The sequence below is a fragment of the Clinocottus analis genome, unplaced genomic scaffold (assembly GCF_023055335.1).
Source record: "Clinocottus analis isolate CAN_PGR_092001 unplaced genomic scaffold, fCliAna1.0.p SCAF_2, whole genome shotgun sequence".
Classification (NCBI taxonomy): domain Eukaryota; kingdom Metazoa; phylum Chordata; class Actinopteri; order Perciformes; family Cottidae; genus Clinocottus; species Clinocottus analis.
In genome coordinates, this window is record NW_027175931.1 from 12,604,011 (window position 1) to 12,627,189 (window position 23,179).

At 40.7% G+C, this 23,179-nt stretch overlaps 3 protein-coding genes, 1 long non-coding RNA gene and 1 other non-coding gene across 8 annotated transcripts in view; 4 read left to right on the forward strand and 1 right to left on the reverse strand.

Moving 5' to 3' along the window:
- The window catches only part of ppp1r37 (protein phosphatase 1, regulatory subunit 37), a 36,639-nt gene extending 28,536 nt beyond the window's left edge, over nucleotides 1-8,103 (forward strand). For 2 of the 3 annotated variants that reach the window (XM_068584603.1, XM_068584605.1), the window contains 5 exons: nucleotides 2,044-2,185; nucleotides 2,278-2,444; nucleotides 3,312-5,055; nucleotides 5,171-5,256; nucleotides 6,138-8,103. In XM_068584603.1, coding sequence (XP_068440704.1) covers nucleotides 2,044-2,185; nucleotides 2,278-2,444; nucleotides 3,312-5,055; nucleotides 5,171-5,247 — 2,130 coding nt within the window. In that variant the 3' untranslated portion in view covers nucleotides 5,248-5,256; nucleotides 6,138-8,103. The remainder of the gene's footprint in view (nucleotides 1-2,043; nucleotides 2,186-2,277; nucleotides 2,445-3,311; nucleotides 5,056-5,170; nucleotides 5,257-6,137) is intronic. The other variant, XM_068584604.1, reaches the window with a different exon arrangement.
- Nucleotides 8,104-12,061: 3,958 nt separating this feature from the next.
- LOC137791109 (proton-coupled zinc antiporter SLC30A1) lies at nucleotides 12,062-16,551 on the forward strand. 2 transcript variants are annotated; one of them, XM_068585823.1, is made up of 6 exons: nucleotides 12,062-12,178; nucleotides 12,969-13,569; nucleotides 14,330-14,617; nucleotides 14,929-15,197; nucleotides 15,326-15,513; nucleotides 16,035-16,551. In XM_068585823.1, exons 1-6 carry the CDS (start codon nucleotides 12,080-12,082, stop codon nucleotides 16,342-16,344), a joined length of 1,755 nt encoding a protein of 584 aa, XP_068441924.1. In that variant the 5' UTR covers nucleotides 12,062-12,079; the 3' UTR covers nucleotides 16,345-16,551. The 2 variants fall into 2 exon arrangements, with proteins under 2 accessions (XP_068441924.1, XP_068441925.1); XM_068585824.1 differs by having other exon boundaries at nucleotides 12,094-12,178; nucleotides 12,997-13,569.
- On the reverse strand, nucleotides 12,931-19,726 carry LOC137791111 (uncharacterized). The gene is made up of 3 exons (XR_011077979.1): nucleotides 19,441-19,726; nucleotides 16,160-16,288; nucleotides 12,931-14,663 (listed from the first exon to the last, which is right to left on the reverse strand). It is a non-coding gene; the product is annotated as an uncharacterized lncRNA (long non-coding RNA).
- Nucleotides 17,761-17,847, forward strand: trnastop-uca (transfer RNA opal suppressor (anticodon UCA)). The gene has a single exon. It is a non-coding gene; the product is annotated as a tRNA-Sec (tRNA).
- Nucleotides 18,438-21,440, forward strand: mrpl28 (mitochondrial ribosomal protein L28). Its single transcript, XM_068585825.1, has 6 exons — nucleotides 18,438-18,558; nucleotides 19,332-19,641; nucleotides 20,130-20,282; nucleotides 20,367-20,501; nucleotides 20,636-20,722; nucleotides 21,003-21,440. The coding sequence occupies exons 2-6, from the start codon at nucleotides 19,357-19,359 to the stop codon at nucleotides 21,096-21,098; spliced, it is 756 nt and encodes a 251-aa protein (XP_068441926.1). The 5' UTR covers nucleotides 18,438-18,558; nucleotides 19,332-19,356; the 3' UTR covers nucleotides 21,099-21,440.
- Nucleotides 21,441-23,179: the final 1,739 nt, after the last annotated feature.

Consider the following 23,179-nt stretch of genomic DNA (forward strand, 5'->3'; position numbering starts at 1 on the left):
ACCTCCTTAAAATCTTGTTAAAGACAAAACTTTGATTCACTCACATTTGCGTTTGAATGAAGTCATCACATCTGATTTGACTGGACATTTTCACTCCCGTTAATACAGCTGCATTTTGTGCAGTCGGGTCTCGCTCATTGAACAGATGTGAGCTCAGGACTCGTACTCTTGCGTTCTCATTTAGTTTCTCATGGTTTGATTTCACAGCAGTGTCATCCATTACTAAAATCATTTGTCTAATGTCTGTTGTTTAGTGATAGTTATAGCGTCATTATCTTCTTACTCATTCTTCACTCATTGTTTGAATACTAGAATGTTTACATTTGGACACTGCAGCGCTGAGTCATTACAGTCTTAGCCTGGTCACAGAAGATAAACTTACATTGCTCCTTTCAATAGAAACACCGTAACTGTTCCAAACATATCATAAATAACATTGTAGAATGACTATAATACAACATTTGCACCATTACTCCCTGTTTATTGATACTGTTTTACAAAATGAGATTATCTTTTGTGAAGTGTATAGTAAAACTTGAATGTTGCTCATGTTTGACAAGCTGTTAAGTCAGAATTTAGCTGCATATTTGTTTTTAATCCTGATATCTTTCATGAACAAGAGATGTATTTCAATAATGTAACAGAACTGTGACCTATCAACAAAAATGCCATTTAGTTGATAAACTATATCACTGTAACATTCAGCTGTTATTCCCTTTATCACCGATGTTTGCAAAAGCATTGACTCTGTTTCTTAGCAGTAAAATGTTTATAAAAGTCATCTTCAGGAAATGGAGTGAAGTAACTTGCAACTATTGATCAGATCAGGCAGAGCTATAAAGGAGCAAGAATCGAAATTGGAAGCATTTTGATTGCCTCTCAATGGCTCTCAACATGTCGTAGCTAACGGTTCCAACAATACAAACTAAGGCGAACGTGCAAGTTACAGAGTTAACAATGTTTACCTGAGGGGGAACCGAAGGATGGGGGCTACACTTCCATGACATCCGGACCGACAACGGAGGTGACCTATGTCTGTGAAAAGCACTATATGAATGAATTTACTTACTTTTACATTATCAGCTGAAAGCACCGAATAAGAGCAGAGTAGAGCAGCGGCTGTAAGCTAACCAGTTGGGCATTCACACATGCACTAAAAGCACACAAGGCTAAGTAAATGAAGCAAGGAGAAGCTTGAATAACTACACAGAGAAGGAGAGTGTCTTTATTCTCTGTTAAGCGAGACATTACTCTGCTGCATCTTCACATGGCAAATAGTTGTTTGCTGCTATAATAATGTTCTGAATGATATTTAAAGCAACCTTAAATGTATTATTTGTCTGTTTTTGGTTCCTTAAAATCTTTAACATCTCACATGTTGTGCATGGAGAATTATGACACAGCAGTCTTGTTATTTTTAGAAACACATGATGATTGTGCTTTTGGATTATAAATACGGCATTTATTCCCCAGAAATCTGTCTGATGATGAGGCTTGTGAGATGATGCAGGGCACACAAGAATGGCCTAAAAGCATAATTTATACTGATAAAGAACATCCCATGACTATCTTCGGGTTATGAATAAGATAAAGTGCTGGTCTCATTGCAATGAGTCAGTGAACTTGGACATGTAACGGTTATGAGTATGAAGAGAAGAGGCCTGTACAGTCCCTAAATTAAAAGAGAAATACAGACCTCAAACTGCTCTAGCACTCACTGTAAAGTCCAAGCAACTCATAACCCGAAGGATAATTAAAAGGAGTCTAAAGCGTTGGACATACTTTACATGTTCAGTAGACTTGTACAGGTTTCATAGACTCAGACCTGGTTCCATTCATACTTCAAATGAGCGTCCGCAGCGGCCTGGCATTCCCCGAAAAAAAATAATGATACACTTGATGGTAGCATAATATCATTTAATCATCCATTTATATAGTATATTTATGACTCCACCGATCTCCAACTGTAATAACGTATCTGCAAAATAAACTATTGTTCACATCAATATCGCTGTTTTTTTCTTTTTTCTCTGCCCCCCTCAGCCATGCACCCAGAGTCTGGAGACTCTGAATCTCGGCCATAACTCTGTGGGTAATGAAGGGGTCCACAAGCTGAAGGATGGACTGATTTCCAACCGCTCTGTCCTCAGACTGGGCCTTGCTTCGACCAAACTGTCCTGCGAAGGTAGGAATTAGTGCCTGTCAGTTTTTGTGGACAATTCATTGCTGTCTCTTATTCTTTTACTTCATTGTTTCTTCTTTGTATCTGTGCTTTAGGAGCTGTGGCTGTGGCTGAATTCATTGCCGAGAGCCCCAGACTTCTGCGTTTAGACCTACGAGAGAATGAGATCAAGACCGGTGGACTGATGGCCCTGTCACTCGCCCTAAAAGTCAACACATCTCTGCTGCGACTTGACCTTGACCGGGAACCCAAAAAGGAAACTGTGAGCATTCAGCCAAGGCTTTGGAAGGGGTTAGAGCAGAGGAAGTAAAGGAAGGGATAATGCATGCGCTTCTGTTCTCCCTAACATAGGTGGTGCAAAAGCGTTTGTTAGCGCGACCTGTTTCGTAAAAGTCTGATGCATCCTATTTCTCTGTGCCATAGTCCTCCATTGCTGCAATGGGTGAAATTTACCTTAATTCTACTGAACATGGACACTTTAGAGAGATGTTTGTTTTCACAGCCAGTATTTGGTAACATACAGATAAAGACAGGATACAAAGTCTTAATCTATTGATTAATTTATTTAGCCCAGTGCACATCAGTGTCAGCGAGGCAGATTGTTTGGGGCTAAGTAAACAACGACACACAATCCTGCAAAACAAATACTCGGTAGCACCAAAAGAATACTGAATCCACATAAAATACACAAAATAAATCCTGTTTGAATAATGACTTTGCTTTGATTTACAGTGTCCAACTTTTAAAAGCAAAATGTAGAATTTTTAATGAGAATAAAATTTTAAAATGTGCCTTCAGTATGAATAAATGGACATGGTGCTGAGAGCGACAGACAGGATAAAAAAAGGAAACCTATTGAGAGATGGACGAAAGCAACTATGACGTTTTCATTGGATTTGTTGCCGATAACTACAATAAAGAATAATACGAGCTTTAGCCTTCTTGACAAAAGTTTTTTAACCCGAAAGCCACCAAAGCACTCCAGTTTTAACTTTTTAAAGAACTTTTTTTTCAGGATAAGGATGATATTACTGATGAAAACTGTAGCTTGAAGGGTTGCTTTGATTTCTCTTTATTTCTTCTTGTGGTTTTCTGTTCCGTGTTTGAGATGTATTTTCATGTTTTTAAGGTGAAGAGCTTCATTGAGACCCAGCGTGCCCTGCTGGCTGAGATCCAGAATGGCTGCAAGAGGAACTTCATCCTGGCGAAGGAAAAGGAGGAAACGGAGCAGAAGATGAGGCAGTCAGCATCCATGGCTGAAATAGCCACAGAGGATGGGACCAGAGAAGAACAGGAGCGAGCACCATTAACAGAAGAGAAAGTGGACAAAGAGGTTACAGATGCAGAAATAAAAGCTGAAACAACAGGGAAGGAAGAACAGTCAAGCAGCCAGCCACGAGAGAGCACTGAGACGAGCATTCCTCAAATGATCCTGGAGTCGGACTCGGACACTGAGGATGAGGAGGAGGAAGTGGTAACAAAGTCATCTTCCTCGTCAAACTCTTCCACTCGGTTTAACCAGACTGATCCTCAAACCCAAACAGGAGTTGCACAGCCCCTGCTTACTGCCTCATGTACGTCCTCACTCTCGTCTGCCTCACATGCTGGTGGGCTGAGTGCCATTTCCGGCATCACCGTAACAGAATCCACAGTACCTCCAGGCACCCCTCCGTCTCCTGGTCGCTGTATATCTGTCTCTAGTCCAGGGAGAGGTCACAAGATCTTCATGGTAACTCGGGTGGAGAGCCCCCCTGAGCAGCAGCAGCAGCAGCATCAGCTCCAAATCCACATGGGTCTACCTGCAACACCCAGCCATGAGGAGGCCTCAAAGAAGCCTATAGAGGGGAATACACCCCCGACACAGCAGACACAGCCACCGCCCTCATCTCAAACAGCTACACAAACACAACTGACACAAGAAGACGCAATGGCGAGCTCACCTGCTCAGTCAACTGACAGTAAACTCCCAGAGCAGAGTCCTGTAGTAAATACAATACTAGAGCCACAGTCTGCAAGGCAACACACAGAGGAAGTGACCGTGAGCACTTTAGATCTAGAAGTGTCGAATACAAGTCAACAAGCAGCAGCCATGCCTTCAAATTCCTCGTCGGTGCAGGCTGCAACGTTTCAGCTCACCGAGGAGGTAATGGAGGGCATTAAAAGCCCCCAATTTGAACCCACTTGTGTAGAAGGAAGGAAGGAAGGAAAGGAGGAAGAGGAGGATGGTCATTTAGAAGATGAGAGACAGGTGAGCACAGATGGAGGGTGTAAACTGTTAGGTGAACTGAGTCAAACCCAGACTAGTATCCCTGAGGCACAAACGCAGCAGCGACCGTTACCGTCTGCTTTTGAAAACCTACAGGATGAGCTAGCACCTGTATCTGCTTTAGGTGAGAATCTGTGGACGAACCAAACTGAGGAAGAAAAAGAGAAGCCACTTCTACAGGAAAAGCAGGAAGCACCAGCCGACTTGTCGGAAAGTGAAATACCCAGTTTAACAGCGGAAGACGACAGCCAGCCGACCCAAGAGGAACCATGTCCAGAGCAGCAGCCGGAGGCAGATGAGCAGGCGGGAGAGCTTGTTCTCTCTCTCCAGACTGATAAACGGGAGCCATCTGTCACTCAGGAGTTAAAACCCCAAGCAGAAGAAACCTCAAAGAGTCCCGAACCTGCCACAACAGAGTCTGTGTCCCGAGTCAAAGACGAGGATTCACCCGATGAGAGCTCTGCAGACGAGGACGAGAATTTTGCCGACGCTCCAGAGGAGGAGGAGGTAGTTGGTTCAGCGCTACCCAACGGCCTGAAGCCGGAGTTCTCCCTCCACCTTCTGGATGCTGAAAGCTCCAAGCCAGGCAGCTGTGTGATGGAGCACGGTGAGCCGCTGTAATCACTGATCTCTGCTGTTATTTAAATAAATAAAGTCACATATGTAGTTAGTTTTAGGTCTAAAAATCTTGTTTGACAAAGTGTTATGTGTCACTTGTATAGTGAGTGTCAGCTGTGGACAAGACCTGGAGGAGCTGCTGCTAGAAGCCAGTTTGGAGACGGGTAGAGAGGCACCATGAGGACGTAAGGTAAACATTTATCTATATGCATGTTCAATATAGCAAAATCTATCACATGTTGACATCATCATACTAATGGCGTACTGTAACTTGTTCATGAAACGCATTTCAAGTTCTTCAAAATCTCTTTAAGTGACTTTGTGCTGAACGTGTAGGTCTGAATACAAAATCTCATCAAATAAAACCTAATTTCAACAATAAAAGTCACCTCTTCCCCCTATTAGTAAACTGTTGAATAATTTAAAAAACTAAAATCACTAAATATGGGTCCAACAGGGAGAGAAAACAAAGACAAACACTAATTATTTATCAAACTGTTTGGTCCAGTTTGCAGACACTCTTCCTACAGTTGGCCTACCATACTTGCCGTAGTTATGCGTACAGATTTTCTTTGCAATAATTCTTGGCAACATAACAGCTGTGTTCCCTTTTACATCCAAAGTAAGTGCTATCCAGTCTGGATATACGGTTGGTTTGGTTAGAACCTGTCTGATCAGCATTGTTTCTTTCTACAATTGGAGTCAGTTTTCTGCTGACTTCCATGCTCAACTGCAGTGAGTCTCTATTGAGCTTTTGAACACTGTCAAAATGCAGAAACACAGCAAGTGCTGCTGCTGCTGCTGCAGCTTGGAGACAAGGTTCAAGGTCGGCAGTTTAGGTTTGCATGCATTTGTGCAGCCAAAGTAGCATTTTGATGATAAAATGTGCTGCACAAAAAGGTGCTGTAATGGTTTCAGACTATATAGTGTGCACATGGTGAGCAAAGTGTTTTTTATCAGAAGACTTTGATCAGTCATTTCATAAATAGTTTTGCCATTGCTAAGTTTGGTTTTACAAATGTTTTGTGCTGCATTCAGTAATGATTTCTCACCTCTCTTTTACTTCAACAGGCACAGTGAGGACAAGAGAAACCTGCACTCAGTTGGTCTGGCTCTACTACCTGACTGGTTGCCCTACAATGTTTTTGTTGTTTCTTTGACTTTACCACCAACACAACCTTTCCTTAAAGGACAGAAGACCTTGTGTGACAGTTGAAGCTCTCTGAAATTATAAGCAAATTATGGAAAGACAATAGGACGAAATCAACTCCTGGAGCGTTGCTGTGACAAATAAGGAACTTTCTCCATCCACATTACATTGACCACTGAAACACACATACATATGCACATCATGAGGAAAGGGGGGGGAAGATAAAGAAAATCACCACATTATCACTACATTTTGTTAAATCTGCACACAAGCAGCCGCCTGCGAGTGAGAAAGAAGAGCGCTGGGGGATAAAACACTAACCAAAGACCGAACACAGACCTTTCCCTCTTGTTGCTCCCGTGTAGATTTCCACTGTAGTTTGGAAAATATCTAGCAATTTCAGTTTTTTTCTTTTCTTCATAAAATGCATACACAAAGACATAACGGTGATAATAAGAAATACGTGGTCGAGAAAATATCGGTGACGGACCTGCTTGCTTTAAATACTAGTTCTGGAGGTGGAAGTAGGTCACTGTCAAATGATTTTATATCTGAGGAAATTGAAGATGATAACGTGTCTGTTTAAATGTCAATGTTTTATGTCTGTGTCTATGTGTTTTTCAACTTCGGGGGGGACAAAGCTCTTAAGGACCTCTGCCAACGCGACCTCCCTCTTTGTCCGTTTTCTCCTCCTCTGCTCTCATTGGCCCCTCAGGAATCAGCGTCCCCCTCCGGTCAGTCTCCTCAGAGCTGACGTGGAGGAGCTGTAACTGTCTCTCCACTTGCCTTTCAAACGCTTTTTGAAAGTGACAATCGTTAATTTTGCTCTCAGCTGAAAACGACAGAACTTCTGTGAAAGCAAGATGTCGGCTTTTGGTTGAATTATTAACATATGTGGTTTCCCCTTGATTCTCTGCAACTTTCAGACACTATTGCTTCGTTCGACCCGTCATTGTTGTGGTAAACTCTTTCAAGATAAGCAGCTCGGTGTCTGTCGTCATCTCTCCTCTCCCTCTTCCTGTCTTCCACTGGTACTTTATGCCATCACCGCTCCAGCTCATCATTCATGTTGCCTTCAAAACTCACCACTTCAGATTTGGTCCTTTTTTGTTTGGGCTGCTTTGAGAAATTAGTTATTTTCTATTTATTTTATAGCTTTCAGAGTCTTTTCTGATCTATTTTTCCCATTTTCTTCTTCACCCCCATCATCATTTTATCTTTTCTTTTCCATTTTGGGGGTTGCTTTTAAAGATTAACCCCATTGTGATGTATATTTCAGATTCAGACTAGAGCAAATATTTTGTTTAGTTTTTTTTGGTGGGGGAGGGCAGTGTAATCTGTGTTGAAAGGAAAGGTGAATATGATTGGATGGTTGACTGGTGGCAGTCGGGGTGCAGTAATGAAAGCAAACACAAGGGAGCAGCAAACGTATTAGTTCTCATCAAAGTCCTTGTTTGTAACACTACTCTGCTGGGTGAAGCTGTGGCCACAAGAGGGTCCTGGGGGGCCGTGTGGTTCTCCCACAGAGGAGACGCAAGTAAAGGAGCGGATGTCTGCACTTCAATCCAACTCCTGTCTTGAATATTCCAGATCAAGAAACTTAAGCGCGCAACTTTACATGAACTTCATGTATGTTGGTGACAAGAGCTGCTTTGTATTATTTCCTGAAACTAGTACGAGCGTGTGTGTCTTTCTTAAAAGGAGCAGCATTCAACCTTCCTGTTCCTCTTCACCCAACAGATAGTTTGCCCCTATTGTTTGTTATGCTTTAATTTTTAGAAATTTTTAATAATAATTTGTTAACTTAATTGAAAAGTGCTGGTAATCACAAACATATGTATGACAAAATGTGTTCCTCTCAAATAAATGCATGTAATGACTAAATGATATGACTGAATGTTTCAATATCTGAACTCTGACGATGGAAATAATGTGAGCAGATTGAGTTTGGTTGGGATTTTTGGATACTGCTGGAGACTCTTATGTGTGATTTTTTTTTTTTTCAAACCTCCGCTAAATGTTTTGCAGGAGTCGATATATCACTTCTCTCAAAACAGTACTAGATATTTGATGCACTGTAAAAAGTACAGTCCATTTAAAAGTTGGTTTTTATTTTCACTTTCTGTTGATACCAAAATTACCAACAATTACAACTGCTTTGATTCAGTCTAGAGCCGTCTGTAAACTGTTCAGTCTGTAGTGTAGTTTTAGTATATTGTTGTCATTAATGTCACGTTGGATGTACATTTAAAGAGTCTATTATTCCAGAACTTTAGGAAAATCCAGTTTCCCATTCAAAACTGCCACTTTGATGTTCAACATATTTTCTAAGTTTCCTATCCTGTCCATTATTTCATTGTTTATGTATCTGTTATTTCATGCTATATCTGTTGAAAAGACATTCCTGTAAAGCACAAAACATATTTTTGATGACTCCTCTTGAACTCTGGATACTTTAATGCACCACTCAATTGTAAATGGGCTGATCAGACAAACCCAACCATCGAATATAACAAATTGTAAATATAAGAAACCGTTAGCATTTAGGATGGCAAAACCTTTACTCTAAAGAATGTGGCAGTGAGTAACTTGTTGATTAGCAAATATTGTGTCAACAACTTGCACTTTTCCCAGCAGTTTGGTGTGCAAAGCAGCACCTTGTTCTTGTTTGCATCTGTTGTGTTCGAGGCGGACGTAGTGAAGAAGGGACGACGACACTGCTCTCCCCACAGATACAGTCTTATGAGGCACCGCTGACTTGCCTTGTCAGTTTTGTAGTTTCCTTTGCAACACATTGTGTAGGCAGCAGGCAAATCTCACCCTAATTTATATGAAGTTTGAAAATTTCAACTTTTGAAACCTCCCTTTTTTTGTTTTGCTAGTCAGGCCTACATTTATGTAGATTCCACAATGCCTTGCAAACTGATTAGCTCATGTTCACCTTTTAAAAAAAAAAAAAGCTTTGCGTTGTGCCTTTCTGGGTCTTTCCCCTCATGGAACGTCACTGCCACGGCATTTCCTTCAACATTCAGTCACACTGTTAGCAGGACTGAAGAGGCATACGTGAGACACTTTTCAAAATCGACATCTATTTCCAAAAAGATAACAAATACAAAGAAACAGACTTCTGCTACCCAAAAATGTTAATTTATTTTCTGAAGTTCCTCTTAACTTTTATGTCTTGCAATAATTTGTATATCTTTAAAGGAATATTCCATCAAAGCAAAGAAAAGCACCCCCTCCCTTCCTTCTCCAGCAGTGAGGTGTAGTGATGGCGGGGGGTCGGCTCGTATGTGAGGAATTCCAGACTGCACTAATCCATTCCCGCCCAATAATACTCTCATAATACAGAGGGTTGGGAGACTTTATTTTCCACCCAGAAAATAAAGGTCTCTCTTTATAGTTTGAATATTGGAAGTGTGTATAGAGCAAAGATTATTGTGAGCATTTACAAGAATGTTGTGCAATCTTACAGTCAGTTTTAAGCTCTCACAAAACATCAAAAGTGTCCGTGTCGTATCACAGCGAGTACAGTCAATACCTCCAAACATTCTGACACGCGGAGATAAAAGTCTGAGCTCTTCAACTTCCAGTGAGCACCGCAGGGTTTTGCTTTCATTGCGTCTTTGGGGTACCTGTAACTTTCTGGTGAAAATAAAACATTTCCTGATGTTCTGGCCTCTTGTTCCTGTTCACAACTAATCTGCTCAGAGAACCTCCTCAGGCTCTCTCTCTCGCTCCACGTCCACATGAAACATGGGATTGAGCTCTACGGGGAAGTTGTGTTTTCTTAGATCCACAGACAGTTTAATTTCCTCTGTCTGGGTAACGATAAGCTGAACTTGATTTGATACTGATGCTGCAGACCTGCTGGAGCCCAACTGGACAGCAACGTTATACGGTGTTCGATGGTCAATGATGTGTTTTCATGTTGTTCCGCTGCCTCCAAGTGGACAAAAGAAATGAGTTATAGCTGCTTTAAAGAAATCCTCCAAAGATAAAGGCGCAAGCAGAGCTCCATAAGTAAAACCCAGCTTTGGGTGCAAAAGGTTTAGCCAAGCTGCCAGGTCTCTCGCTTGCTCTCTCAGGAATGTGCTGGCATGCTGTACAACAGTAGGGATTTATCCCTGGTGTCAGCCCGTATCTGGCCTGTTGATACGCAGTCCAGTGGACTGCGTATCAACAGGCCAGATACGGTGAGCAGTGCACACAAGAGCAATGGCTGATGGGACAGATGCATCATCTATGGGGTTACGAGTGCTGAGAGATCATGTCTGAGCGATGGCTGCTGGAGTCTTCCTATCTCTTAAGGATGTGAATAAATGTTTTTCCACAAATCTTTACAAGCTATTGCATACAAGTCTCTTTGAAGCAGCTTATAAGGGAGAATATATAACTTATCAAGCTGTTGCTCACTTTGTAGTCTGTACTTTGGGGTGTTGCTTATTGACTGGTATGGCCATTAGTTTATGTGGCGAATGATATTCCATGTATACATGTTAAAGGTTCTGTAATTGACAGAAGGAAATCTTACAAGTACCTGGGTGTTCACTTGAACGATAAACTGGACTGAGCACACACACAAACTTTACAAAAAGAGACAGAGCAGACTCTGCTGAAGGGACTGAGGTCTTTTGGAGTATAGGGAGCACTCCTGAAGAACGTCTTTGACTCTGTGGTGGCATCAGCCATCTTTTATGCAGTGGTCTTCTGGTGCAGCAGCATCAAGACAGCTGACAAGAAGACACTAAACAAACTGGTAAGGAAGGCCAGCAGTGTGCTGGGGTGTTTTCTGGATACTGTGGAGGGAGACAGGAGGATGATGACTATGGTCTCATTTCCTGGTGAACAACACCTCTCACCCCATGCAGGACTCTTGCAGCTCTGCACATCTCCTTCAGCCACCAGCTGATTCATCCAGTGTGTGAAGTCGAGGTACCGCAAGTCCTTTCTTCCTACTTCTGTCAGGCTGCACCACCAGTTGAGCTCCCAGTAGACCACAAATAACACTTTGGTCACATTAATCACTTTAACTTGTGCAATATTAATACACTGTTCATAATAAGTTATATTTTTATTCTGTCTATATGTCTCTATATTTAGACATATACAGACTGCGATAAGATGTGGAGCATTCACATTTTGTTTTAGACTTAATACCAGACTAGTGCTGGATGTCGTTTACAAAATGATGATACCAATACCTGTAGCCTTAAATCGATACTGATAACAATAGAGTACTTTATTTGATGCCATTTTATCTCCGTCATTCGGTCCGTAAAAGGCCACCATGCCTCCACTCACAAGTGTATCGGTATACAGTGCTTAAGCCATATTTTCAAACCCTATGTAATGCCATGTTTGTCAAATAATCCGTACTTGACTTTCCCACTCCACTGCGGGTAGCTGCTTGTGGGGAAAACACACATTGCATTCAATCAAAGATCGCTTGCATTGGTTTGGCTGTGAGCCATAAAACTGTAAGAGTACAGAAAGGTTTAAAAAGTTCGAGACCACTTGAATTATGTTCGTCGATGTCTCAAAGCTTCCGATACTCTGGGGCTCCTTTTCTCAGACATAACCTTATAATCTGGTTATGTAATCCTGACGATACAATGGGGATTTAATTAGTGCAAATTTGCTTCACTGGATTTGCTCAGTGGGTGAAGCTGGGTGGGCTCTGTGATCGTCCACTGGAGGTATTTTCTCCCACCAAAGAGCTGAGGAGGGAATGCAAACAGGGATGACTGAGGAGGGGACGATCCCACCCCTCCTCCTCCCCCTCCCCCTCCCCCTCCTCCTCCCCCTTCTCCTCCCAGCTCACATGACTGTGATTAGAGCAGAAGAGTGTGGTGGGACAGAGATGGGGAGCAGGATGACATTTTTTCGGATTTCGGAGCACACATCACATCCAAGAACTCCACTTTTTGATTGCTGGCTGAGGGTCTTCTGCTTTTCTGGGGTAATTCAGCTTTTTGAACAGAACAAAAACTTTTGCTGCATTTGTCTTAAATTTTGATTCCCCAGTGATGCTTGAGCAAATAGTTTGCTTTGTGTTAAATGTCCATGCTCATCTATGACTTAGAAATGGAAAGAATGCTGAAGTAAAAATAGTAATACCACATCTTGAAAATACTCTGTTACAAATGAAAGTCCAATTACCAAAAGTACTCATTATGCATATGCAAATTTCAGAACAATATATTATATTTCTGGATTATAATTACTGATGCATTGTTGTGTACATACCTTAATGTTTTTGCTGGTAACAGTGGGGTGGATCTATATCATTGTATCTTCATATCTAATAATACATGATTATTAATTCATTGATTATATTTTTGCATTATTAATCTCAATCTGCAAACTAACTTATTTCAAGTTATCAAATCACTGTTGTGGAGTAAAAAGTACAAAAGTTGCAGCTGACACGATGGACTATTTGTATAAAGTTGCAGAAAATTGAAAGTAAAGTTCATAAATTGTACAGAAATTAATATATGAGGCACGCTGGTGTAATTAATTTTTAATGAATATAAGCAGTAATGGGAAGTAACAATGTTTATAGAAATAGAAAGTAGCAACGCTGAAGCAAATGTAGTGGGCTTTAATATTGCATTTACATCCATTTTTATATATTTTTTAAATAATGGTCAGAAGGAGGTTTTAAGTAGAGGTGTGTGTGTGTGTGTGTGTGTGTGTGTGTGTGTGTGTGTGTGTGTGTGTGTGTGTGTGTGTGTGTATACACAAAGTATTCTAGTGTGTGCTTTATACTCTCAGTTGCTGGTATGAGGGTGCTACACTGGTGCATGCTGGGAGTGACCATCCTGCTGGTCTGCGAGGTCGCCATCAGTCAACTCTGCAAGTCACTCATCATCTTAGTGGATGGTTTCCACTCGCTCTTCGTCCTCTTGCACCTGGCTCTTCCTCCTCAAACGGCAAGCGTTAAAAAACAAACTCTCCCCTCTTTGGATTCCTCTGCATCTCCTCCTCGTGCGTCCTCCTCTTCAGCGGTGCTCCCCTCCATCCTGCCTGCGCAGTCATCCATTGAATCTCCACCTGGGACCCCGGCTGGGGGCCCTCTGGCCTGTGGCGTGTCTTTCACCAGCAGCAGGCTTCAGCCTGTGGGGGCTTTCATTTCTGCTCTCCTCCTGACCTCTCTGTGTCTCTCTTACTTCATGGAAATCATCAGCTTTTCCCTGGAGCCACACACAGCTCAGCGCCCCCTGCTGCTCGTGATGGTCGGAGCCGTCAGTCTGCTTCACAAGTTACTGGTGGTCTGGCTGCAGAAGGAGAGGGCCAAAGCCAGCAGGCCGCTGAAGAATGAACCTCACCTTGAAGAGAACCACAAAGGTAACTTCACCTGCAGGTTACATGGTCCCATTGAAAGTATGAAGCACAAATATACAGTATGGTTTAAATTTCTAATATGGCATTTTTAGTTAGGCTGTAATTAATAGCTATAGTATGAATTAGTTAATTCAAATGCCTTGTATATTCGTTATAGTCCCTTAATAAGCCATTTTAGGTTGCTAGGTTGTGGTTGGTGTTGCAGTCCTCTCAGTTTTCAGTTTGGATGCTAACATAAGTTATCCTAATTCTAGCTGAAGCTTCACATTTACCATGCAGACATGAGAACGGGATTGATCCTTATGGGACTTTTACAACTGAAATCTGGACATGTGACATCCAGTTCTAACTGGTAAAAGATTTAAATCTGTTTAATCAAATCTTATATGCAAAAGTTAGCTGTTCAATGTGTGATGACCACACCTTTAACTATTTAAGGCCAATCGCATGTAAAACACATTACTTCAATTATTGTGGGTGAAATTCATTCATTTTGGAGAATGTGGAATTTGTGACAGATCACAATGATGCATTAGGCTTGTTAAAAACACCGCTGCAGAGCTGCTATGTGAAGCACATACTTGTAATGGCATTGTGTAAAAATCTTTTAGAATATTATGCAGAAGAATTAGTGTGCCCGTTCAGGTGATGCTAGTGCACAGACATATTGCACTTTGAAGTATCTGCCAAGTGTATACTCAGCTGTAAGGAACATCAAACAGTGTCCATGTTTGTTTTTCATTCCTCTGTCCGACTCCGACAGTCTTAGCTGCAGAGGAAACCAAAGGCCAGGCTGAGCCGGGGCGAGTCCTGGATGATGTTAGCCATGTCCAATCTGCCGTGGACAACTCGCTCCACAATGGGGCGCTTGTCCTCTGCAACCCGGGAACCTCCAGCATCCCCGACACCGCCTCTCAAACTACCCGACAACAGCCGGTCCTCCGCAATGCAGCAGGGCAACAGGACAGCAGGGACTGTGAGGCAGCCAGTGAGAGTCGTCCAGAAGACACCATAGAGATTTACAAAGACAACACGTGCATGGGATATCTTGGTATGAGAGCTTAGCTCCAAGGGTCGTCACCTCTCACTTTAGTGTCCTGTAGAAAAGGAGCCACATGAGAAGTCAATACACATGTTTAAATATTTAGTGTTTATCTGTTACCAAATAAGATTACCTTTTAGTTATGGATGAGGTGCGTTTTTTTCGGTGAAATCGTTTATTTTCAACTAAACTAATATTTTTGTTGTGATTATCAATGTTATATTCATCTTGTTTAAGACTTTAAAACAAACTTCAATTGAAAGTTTTGTTTTACATATCTGAAGATCTTTTTTTTTTGCTTCTGTTTTCTCCCTCTTCAGACAGTCAAAATGCATCCAATACCAAAGTCTACAAGTCCTCCCATTACATGACTGCACCAAGCAGCCAGAGGCCGATCAGTTTCCTGTCCTTTGTCCTTGTCGTGCAGGGCCTCTGCACCTCTGTGCTGGTGCTGTTCAACAGCCTGGTGATGCTGCTGGTCGGCCCAGAGTTCCTACATAGCTCGGGAACCTGTGGCCTGTTGCTTTACATGGATCCTGTTCTCTCCCTACTGGCTGTGATCATGCTGATAGCCACAGCTGCACCACAGGTTGGTGCCTTTTAGTCTAAATGTTGCTTTTTAGCATTTAGCTGAAGTTCTGATGAAGACCGCTTTGGGAATTGAACCAACTAATAACTATAACATACTGTCGTTTTGTAACCGGTAAATCTCTCTAGGTGCACAGGTATGGACTTCTGCTGCTACAGGCCACGCCTCCACACATCTGCACATCTGATCTTGGACGAAGGATTACAAGTGTGCCTGGAGTGCAGGCTGTGCACAACCTCCACATCTGGCAGTTAACTGATTCGTTCATGGTGGCCTCTGTCCATGTGCACTGCCATGCTGGGTTTCCGATGCACAGGTGAAGTGGGAAAGTAGGCTTTTGTATCTATAGGGGTTTTTAACAAACCATTGAGGAATCATCCATTCTGATTGGCTGACAGGTATGGATTACATTTGTGTAACTATGCTATATATAGTTTAACCAGACACCTTCAATGTGTGTTGGGCATTCTCAGTGAATGTTCCAGTATTAAACTGTAGGTAAAGACAGCAACAGTGACGCTTAACACATGCTAAAGTTAAGGGTTATTTGTGGCTTGGTTTATTTGAAGTAAGTATTAGTTTTAAAAAAATAAAAAATAAAATAAAGACTGGTTTATCCATAGCCATAGCCTTTCTGCTGTGTATCTGTGCATCATCACAGCTCACATGAGCAGCAGATGTGGTTTACTCTAATCATACTCGCATCATTTTTTTTTTTGTTCTAGGGGATGTAATTGGTTGGTTATCATATAAATGTTTTTGTCCAGATTAAAAACTCTATTTATAAACTCTATTTAAACTATATTTCATTAATGCAGAATCCTTTCCCACATGTAGGTGTGCTGATCTGATGTCGGGGGTCACTAAGGTGCTGCAGAGTGTTGGAGTGAGCTGCTGCACCGTCCAACCAGAGTTTGCCTCCTGCTCTGGGTCCTCTGTGGGCAGTGAAGGGGATGCCTCACCTGTCATCCACAGAGAGGACCCCTCCCTGTCACCTCTTCTGACCTGCAGCCTGGCCTGTGGAAAGGCTTGCGCCGGTCATATGTGCTGCTCTCCCCGAGAGGAGGACACCAGCCGGATGGCACCACCAGCTGGGGAAACAAAGGAAGAGCCTCACACGCTGGTCATCGAGAACACCTTCCTCTGACTGAAGTAATGGCACTGGAGGAAAATAAATGAATGAATGTAACAGTAAAAGTATATGGAATTTTCCAAAAATTAACAGATTTGAAAGTATAATCTTTCCTAAAACTCTGCTCGTACGTTACATGTAAATGTAATGTTAGTTTAATGACATTAACATGGTGATGCAATAACAAGTGAGGTCCTTCTTCACTGATGCTTCATTTGTACCCAAAACCTCTGTATTTTCTACCATGTATGTATAAACAAATAATACTAAAGTGTGTGTTTTTTATTTTATTTTTTATTTTAACTACTAAATGTATCCCAATGTCACAGCAACCAAAAAAAGTAGAAGAACAAATAAAGATATGAGATTTAATAGGCTACTGGGCTACTGTAATATGAGTATCTACTTTAATACTCAATGAAACGTATACACCCTTTGGTGGAAAGTAACAAAGCACATTTACTCAAGTACGTAGACATGATGATAATGAACTTTATTTAATTGTATGCTGCAATATGTAGCATACAATAAAAAAAAGTTCATTAAAAAAAACTACTCGCCAGTACATTTATTCTACAGCTATGACTACTAGCTGCCTTACAGATTAAGATTCAACATGACAAACTAAAAGTTTATAAAATATAATGTACTAACAGCGTAGATGAAGTATGAATTAGGATAGTTTAAATATTAGCTCCTCCTCAACCAACTACAACATGATGTATCACTTACATATTAATTCATCACTGATGATGACCCAAGCATTGGGGGGAGCCACTCCACATAATAGGTCTTAATACTTAAAATAAATGTTTTGCTCAAGCTACTATTTATCTGCTTCCTTGAAATGGAGTACTTATAGTTGTATTATTAGAATAGCCATTAAAAAAAAATAAAATGAGGAATAGAACAGTTAAAATAATGTGCACCTGAAGGATTAGATCTGGGTGGTAGTTAATGTATATTTTGAGTTTGTAGCAATGTGAGCAGCCATGATGAGAGAGTTAATCAGTTTACACAGAGGACGTTTTCATGGAAAACGCAGCATGAAAGACATAGGTTGGCACACCTGTGCAGCCATTATTCATGTCATCAGTTACACCTTTGCCTTTCCAGAATTAGATTTACATCTGCGTTTAATCCTCTATATTTCTTACTCTGTGATGACGCCAAATGGCTCCACCTTTAGATTTTCAGACAGCCAATCACAACGCGCCTACTTTGAATAGCACAACACACGCCAGATTATATTTTCCATTTTTATGTGTTTATTTAACGACAATATGCTTCACGACATCCAGTGCGTGTTGGTCCTTTATATACGAGCGCCTTGTCACGAAAGGAAACTAACATTATTTTACGATACACCTTGAGTCAGAACACTCTCGTCGATAGATGGTATAATATGTTTCTCGCTGCCTACTTTAGATTGCCCGGATGAGCCTCGGTGGTCCGGGGTGCAGGCTTCAAACCTGTAGCTGCTTAGCGGCAGAGTGGTTCAATTCCACCTTACGGGCGTATTTAGGCTGCTGAGTGACGTTATTTATCAATGTGCTTTTGTTTGAGTTATTTCTGAACGGGATCAAATACCTAAAACTAAAAATAAAACACACGAATGTATTTTTATACTTGTTTAGTAGAAAAGCATCACTTTTTATGATTCGCTTTATTATTATTTTTATTCAAGTAATGTACTTAAAAAATGTTGAGTGAGTAATTCGTAATAAGTACTGCATTGCACGTTTAGCTTTACAACACGATTTATCTAAGAGCTAACGTTATTTATATTTTAAACAAATATAACAACTTAAATATAATTCAAAATTAATTCTGCAGTTTTGTTAATCGAAAAACATAGCAGTCCAACAAATTAAAACATAGGATCAATGTAAAATAGTTTTGTATTGTAAAAAGTCCATACTGTAATTGTTGTAGCTAAATGCAGGGTGATAACTGTAGAAGCAGAATTTACATTGAATCTACTTCCTCTTTGTCAAGAAAACAACATTGATTGACAGTGTATGAAGACCAATCATAATCAAGTATTTCCGGTCCACCATCCAATCATATTGTTCCCCGGTAGAGGCGGGCCCATCAATGCGGAAATACGTCTGTACAGAGCAGGCTGTGGGTGGTGTGCGTGATGTCCTTGCCTTCTAGATTTTGGTTTAACCTGGATTGAAAAACTCACTTTGTACTCAGTGGAGGTCACACTTGTATTATAACCCGGTAAGACAGACTGATGCACGTGCTCGTTACATTAGACTCATAGAGGTCGATGTTGATGTATAACTGATGTTGCTCTGTGCCTGTTAGCGTACTGCTAACTAACGTCAGTAACGTTATGGAAGTTGTTTACTTGTGTGTTTCTGCCCATTTATATGTATTAAAAAATAGGTAGTCTAATTGGTTTAGTTTGAACGTAACTTTGCGGTGATTCATCATGTCAGTTAAGAGTTTAATTTGTCATAAATGTGTCTTGAGGACCTGTGTCAAAGTCCAGTCCTAAAACAGAACAAGTAGTATATGAAAAGTATTTAAATATAATATGTCGCTGGTGTCTTCAACATTTATGTGAAATCAAACATATCATCCTCAAACGGACCCACAGCACACAGGCGCCTGTGAAGTAGACACACTGGTTGGTTATTGGGAGCTTAGGCAACACTTTTAATGATTGATTAATATTTGACTGTATTTTTTTTTTAAATCTAATTTATGATACACATTTTTCACAGTTTGGTGAAATTTTATAGAATAAACTGTCAATCAAATCAGAAATATACAGTTTATCTATCATACTAATCGTTAATTGAACAACCAAATATTCAGTTTATCCTTTTTTTAAAAAGATCAGAAAACGCTTAATATTTGTCAATCTGACCAGAAATGGACATCAATGTCCATTTCTGGTCTGACTCAGAGGTCTGATGCTGTGAACTACTTTCTTATTGATTGCCTACAACTGAAAAGAAATGTTTCATCCTTAATCGGTCTTTCAGATCTGACTTCAAGAAACGGGCCGTTATGCCGTTACATAAATACGCCCCCAAAATCTGGGAGGTCCTGAAACTGAAGCAGGGCATCTACGCTCGTCTCCCCAAACACTACCTCAAGTCCCTGGAACTGAGAGAGCCGACCCCCGTCCACTGGAAGCCTTTGGGAGTCCAGTACCAAGCCCACCCAATAACGGGGCAGAAGCAACGGGTACAGGATGTCCCGATACCAATCTTCTACCCTCCAAACTCCCAGGATGGCCTGTGGGGAGGAGAGGGCTTTATATCAGGCTTCAGATACGCCAATAATGACAAAGTGAGTATCCAGGAAAAGGATCGCCTGTCCTTTAGTTCCACTAGTCTTGTGTATTGACATGACATAGTTAGTAATGCTCACAGTAGAATCGTCCAGCTGCTAGTCAAGGCTTTGTTAGCATGTGACTGTCCACTCGTTGTCAAACTCCTTCTCTTCTTGTTGACTTTTAAATAAACCAGAAATAATTGAAAGTTTTTTGTTTTCGTGGGAATTCAAAATGTAACATTTGTAAGTGAATTCTATTAAGAATGTATCCATTAAAAACAAAGAAATTATACATACACATTTTCACTTTGTTCATCAAGAGCACTCTTGTAGATTTCACTATAAGTTCAGCATTAAAAGTTGTATGAAAATCATTGCATGTTTAAAATATTCATTATTAAAAATGTGTGGCACTAAAACCCAGAGGACATTTTGATTTTTACCAACCTGTTCTGAACAATATTTTCGTTGACATCTGTAATTCTAAACATCTCTCTCTGTAGATGTCGACTCGTCTGAGGAAGACCTGGAAACCACAGCTGTTCAAGAGAGAGTTGTACAGCGAGATCCTTGACCACAAGTTCACCATCACAGTCACAGCCCGCACTCTGAACCTCATCGACGCTGCCTTTGGATTCGACTTCTATATTCTCAACGTAAGATAGCGCTACCGTTATGTAACAAAATGACCCTCATCCATCTGGCTTTTTATGTGACTGTAATCATCCAACTCCTGTCAGACATCGAAGGAAGACCTGAACTCCAAGTTGGCGATGGACCTGAAGAGGGCCATGTTGCTTCGCCTGGCTCGCAGAAACACAGAGCTTTACCCGTCCGACCCCGTCAAGAGAGAAAAGGTCTACAACAAATACAAGGTCGGCCACTGAGTGATCCTACATGTCTTGGGAATGGACCGATTTAAACCAACCTTGATGTTTACCAGCTACTGTACAAGAGAATAAGTTTTGATCAAGAAACAAATTATGTATTTATTTTTCTGTCTGAGCAGCAGTTTGAGATCCCAGAGGAGGAGGCCGATTGGTTTGGTCTGAGTCTGGAGGAGGCTGTGGAGAAACAGAGGCAGCTGGAGCACAAGGTAACAAAGTCCTCAAACACGACTGCCTGACACTCCTCTGATTTAGCACTTGTTTAAGCTGTTTGACCTTCACAGAAATGCATAAGAAATGTTCCTAAATATGTTCTATTTTGTATGAGAAAGACATTACAAATCAGAGAAATTGAGGTTACATCTATAACCCACCGTAACAAATTCACAGAACCCTGGAAAATGTGAAAAATAATTTGTGACGATAAAGTTGTGCACAGTCCACAAGTGTTCTCTCTTAACTCTGTTCGTTCCTCCTCTTGTCTCTTAGGAACCAGAGCCTCTGTTTAAGGCCTTTGTGGAGGAGCTGGTGGAGGAGCTGCACATCCAAAAACTCTCGGAGCCACACCTCATAGAGAATAAGTGACGGCGCGACCCGTCTGAGCGGGACAGAGGCATCTTTTAAGACTAAAAAATTAAGCGGGTTGTGAAGTGTCAAGCTTCTCTAGATAGTGGCGGGAGTCACACAGTTTCTGAAACATGTACAGCCAGGAGAACATCCTACAGTTTCAGCTTGTATTTTCATTTGAGAGTAACACAAAAAATACAAACCATGAGGTCATTTTGGAGTAATGCATATTTATTTAGCCTTAAATTAAAGATCCATACATACACAGCCTCCGTTAGTGTAAATACCTCCTGACCAGTTGTGAAATCAGGCCCTTGTACCGGATATTCTAAAAATAAAAAATTCCCTTTTTTTTTAAAACCTTGTTTCTGTTTATCTGTTATCTCCAATAATTATTAACTCAGTTGATTTATTATTTAATTCACTGCATGAATTTAGGTGAGATTACTTCTGTCTTGTGAGGTTCGATGGTTTGGGTGATATGCTTATTTTGAAGCTTTATGAATGTAATCCATGCTGCTCAAAGATAATGAGCACAATTGTAAAAATATTAATGCCACATTGATGATAAAATACTAAATATGGCCATACATGTTCAAGCCTCGACAAGTTAGCAAAATAACTCTGCGGTGTAAGTAATAAAGTTCCTTGTGTTTTATTTCATAGCGAGGGTAAATATGAGAGTGATATCAATCATCCAGTAACTAACAGTGGTGGATTTCTCAAATACTGTATTTAATTAAAATTTTGAGGTGCTTGAATATTTCCAATTTATGGTATTTTATAGTTCTTTATGGATAAAATAAGAAGTACCTTTCATAACCTATGAGAACGGAAAACCCACCTGTCGATAAAATGGTTAAAATGGCCACAAATTAACAATGGTTTAATGGAACTGAATGGAACCATTAAATCGAAGGATGAATTATTAACCGCAACATATTGAATGTACATATATTATCTGAACTTTCAATAAATATTTTTAATGCAGGACTCTTCGTCAACACGCAAAATGTCTAATACTTAATTTAGGTTTCTAAAGTACAAGTTGAATGTGTATTTTGCTTCCTTTGAGTATGTAGTCAACCCAGGACTGTCTGTGTTTACCCACTAGATGGCACTAAAGTGCTTTAAAAGCTCCATTTAATAGAGTGAGATTAAAGTCTGTTCAAATTATGAATCTTTTGTTTTATTAAAATTGAGTCTCAACTCAAGAAATACAGCACGAAAACCGACCAATAAACAGCAGTTAAAGGCATCTGCCCATAAAGACCCACTCGCACAGCTCAGGTCCTTGTATGGTGACAGACACAGGTGTATTTAAAACATAAAAACAGACATTTCTCGCCTGGTTTCGATTTCAACACTACTGGTCTGGTGTGTGACGGTTGTCTTTGTGTGGTGTAGTTTAGCGGTTTCAGCATGCTATTATGTTAAGATGGGGAATCCCTGCTGGGGACTCCCGTGGGTGTTTTTAACCTAGCAACAGAGGAAAAAGATGATATACCTGCTCCTGTAAACAAAAAGATTAACTCCTTATATAGATACCTTAGTCTGGAATTACCCCAGTCATATAGTGCACGTGATCAGCGAATCATCCAAATGAACACAAGCTAAATCCTAAATCTACTATCAAATTTGGTGATGTTTCTCTGTCAGTAAACACACGTTCAATCAGGCAGCTTCATCTTCACTCCTTTCAGTGAGGTAATACTTAAAGTTAAAGATGTTAGACCAAATGTTTTTTGTTTGTCTTAACTTGTGTAAATATTTATCATGGCAGCTGCCTTCTTACAAATCCCCTTTCCAGTCCACCTTTGGCCAAATATGGATTTGGTTTTTAATGGTTTAATGTTTACACTCATGTGTACCACACTTCGTTTTTTTTTTTTTCTCAAGTTAACTTTATGGATTGTGATGTATTCCACTACTGGTCCAGACTGATATTTCTAAACAACTGCTGGATGGATTTACAGTTCCTGTACAATGAATCCCAACAGCGTTGACGATTCCCTGGTTTGTTCCTCTTGTGCCACCATTAACCATTGACAGTTGTGGTTTTGCATAAAATGTCTCAACCACTACTGGATGTATTTGCA

Coding starts and splice junctions, on each gene's coding strand:
- LOC137791109 (XM_068585823.1), top strand. CDS start 12,080: ATGGGGAGCAGGATGACATTTTTTCGGATTTCGGAGCACACATCACAT. Junction 12,179..12,968: donor GGGTCTTCTGCTTTTCTGGG/GTAATTCAGCTT, acceptor GTATACACAAAG/TATTCTAGTGTGTGCTTTAT. Junction 15,514..16,034: donor GCTGGGTTTCCGATGCACAG/GTGAAGTGGGAA, acceptor TCCCACATGTAG/GTGTGCTGATCTGATGTCGG.
- mrpl28 (XM_068585825.1), top strand. CDS start 19,357: ATGCCGTTACATAAATACGCCCCCAAAATCTGGGAGGTCCTGAAACTG. Junction 20,283..20,366: donor TCGACTTCTATATTCTCAAC/GTAAGATAGCGC, acceptor AACTCCTGTCAG/ACATCGAAGGAAGACCTGAA. Junction 20,502..20,635: donor AGGTCTACAACAAATACAAG/GTCGGCCACTGA, acceptor CTGTCTGAGCAG/CAGTTTGAGATCCCAGAGGA.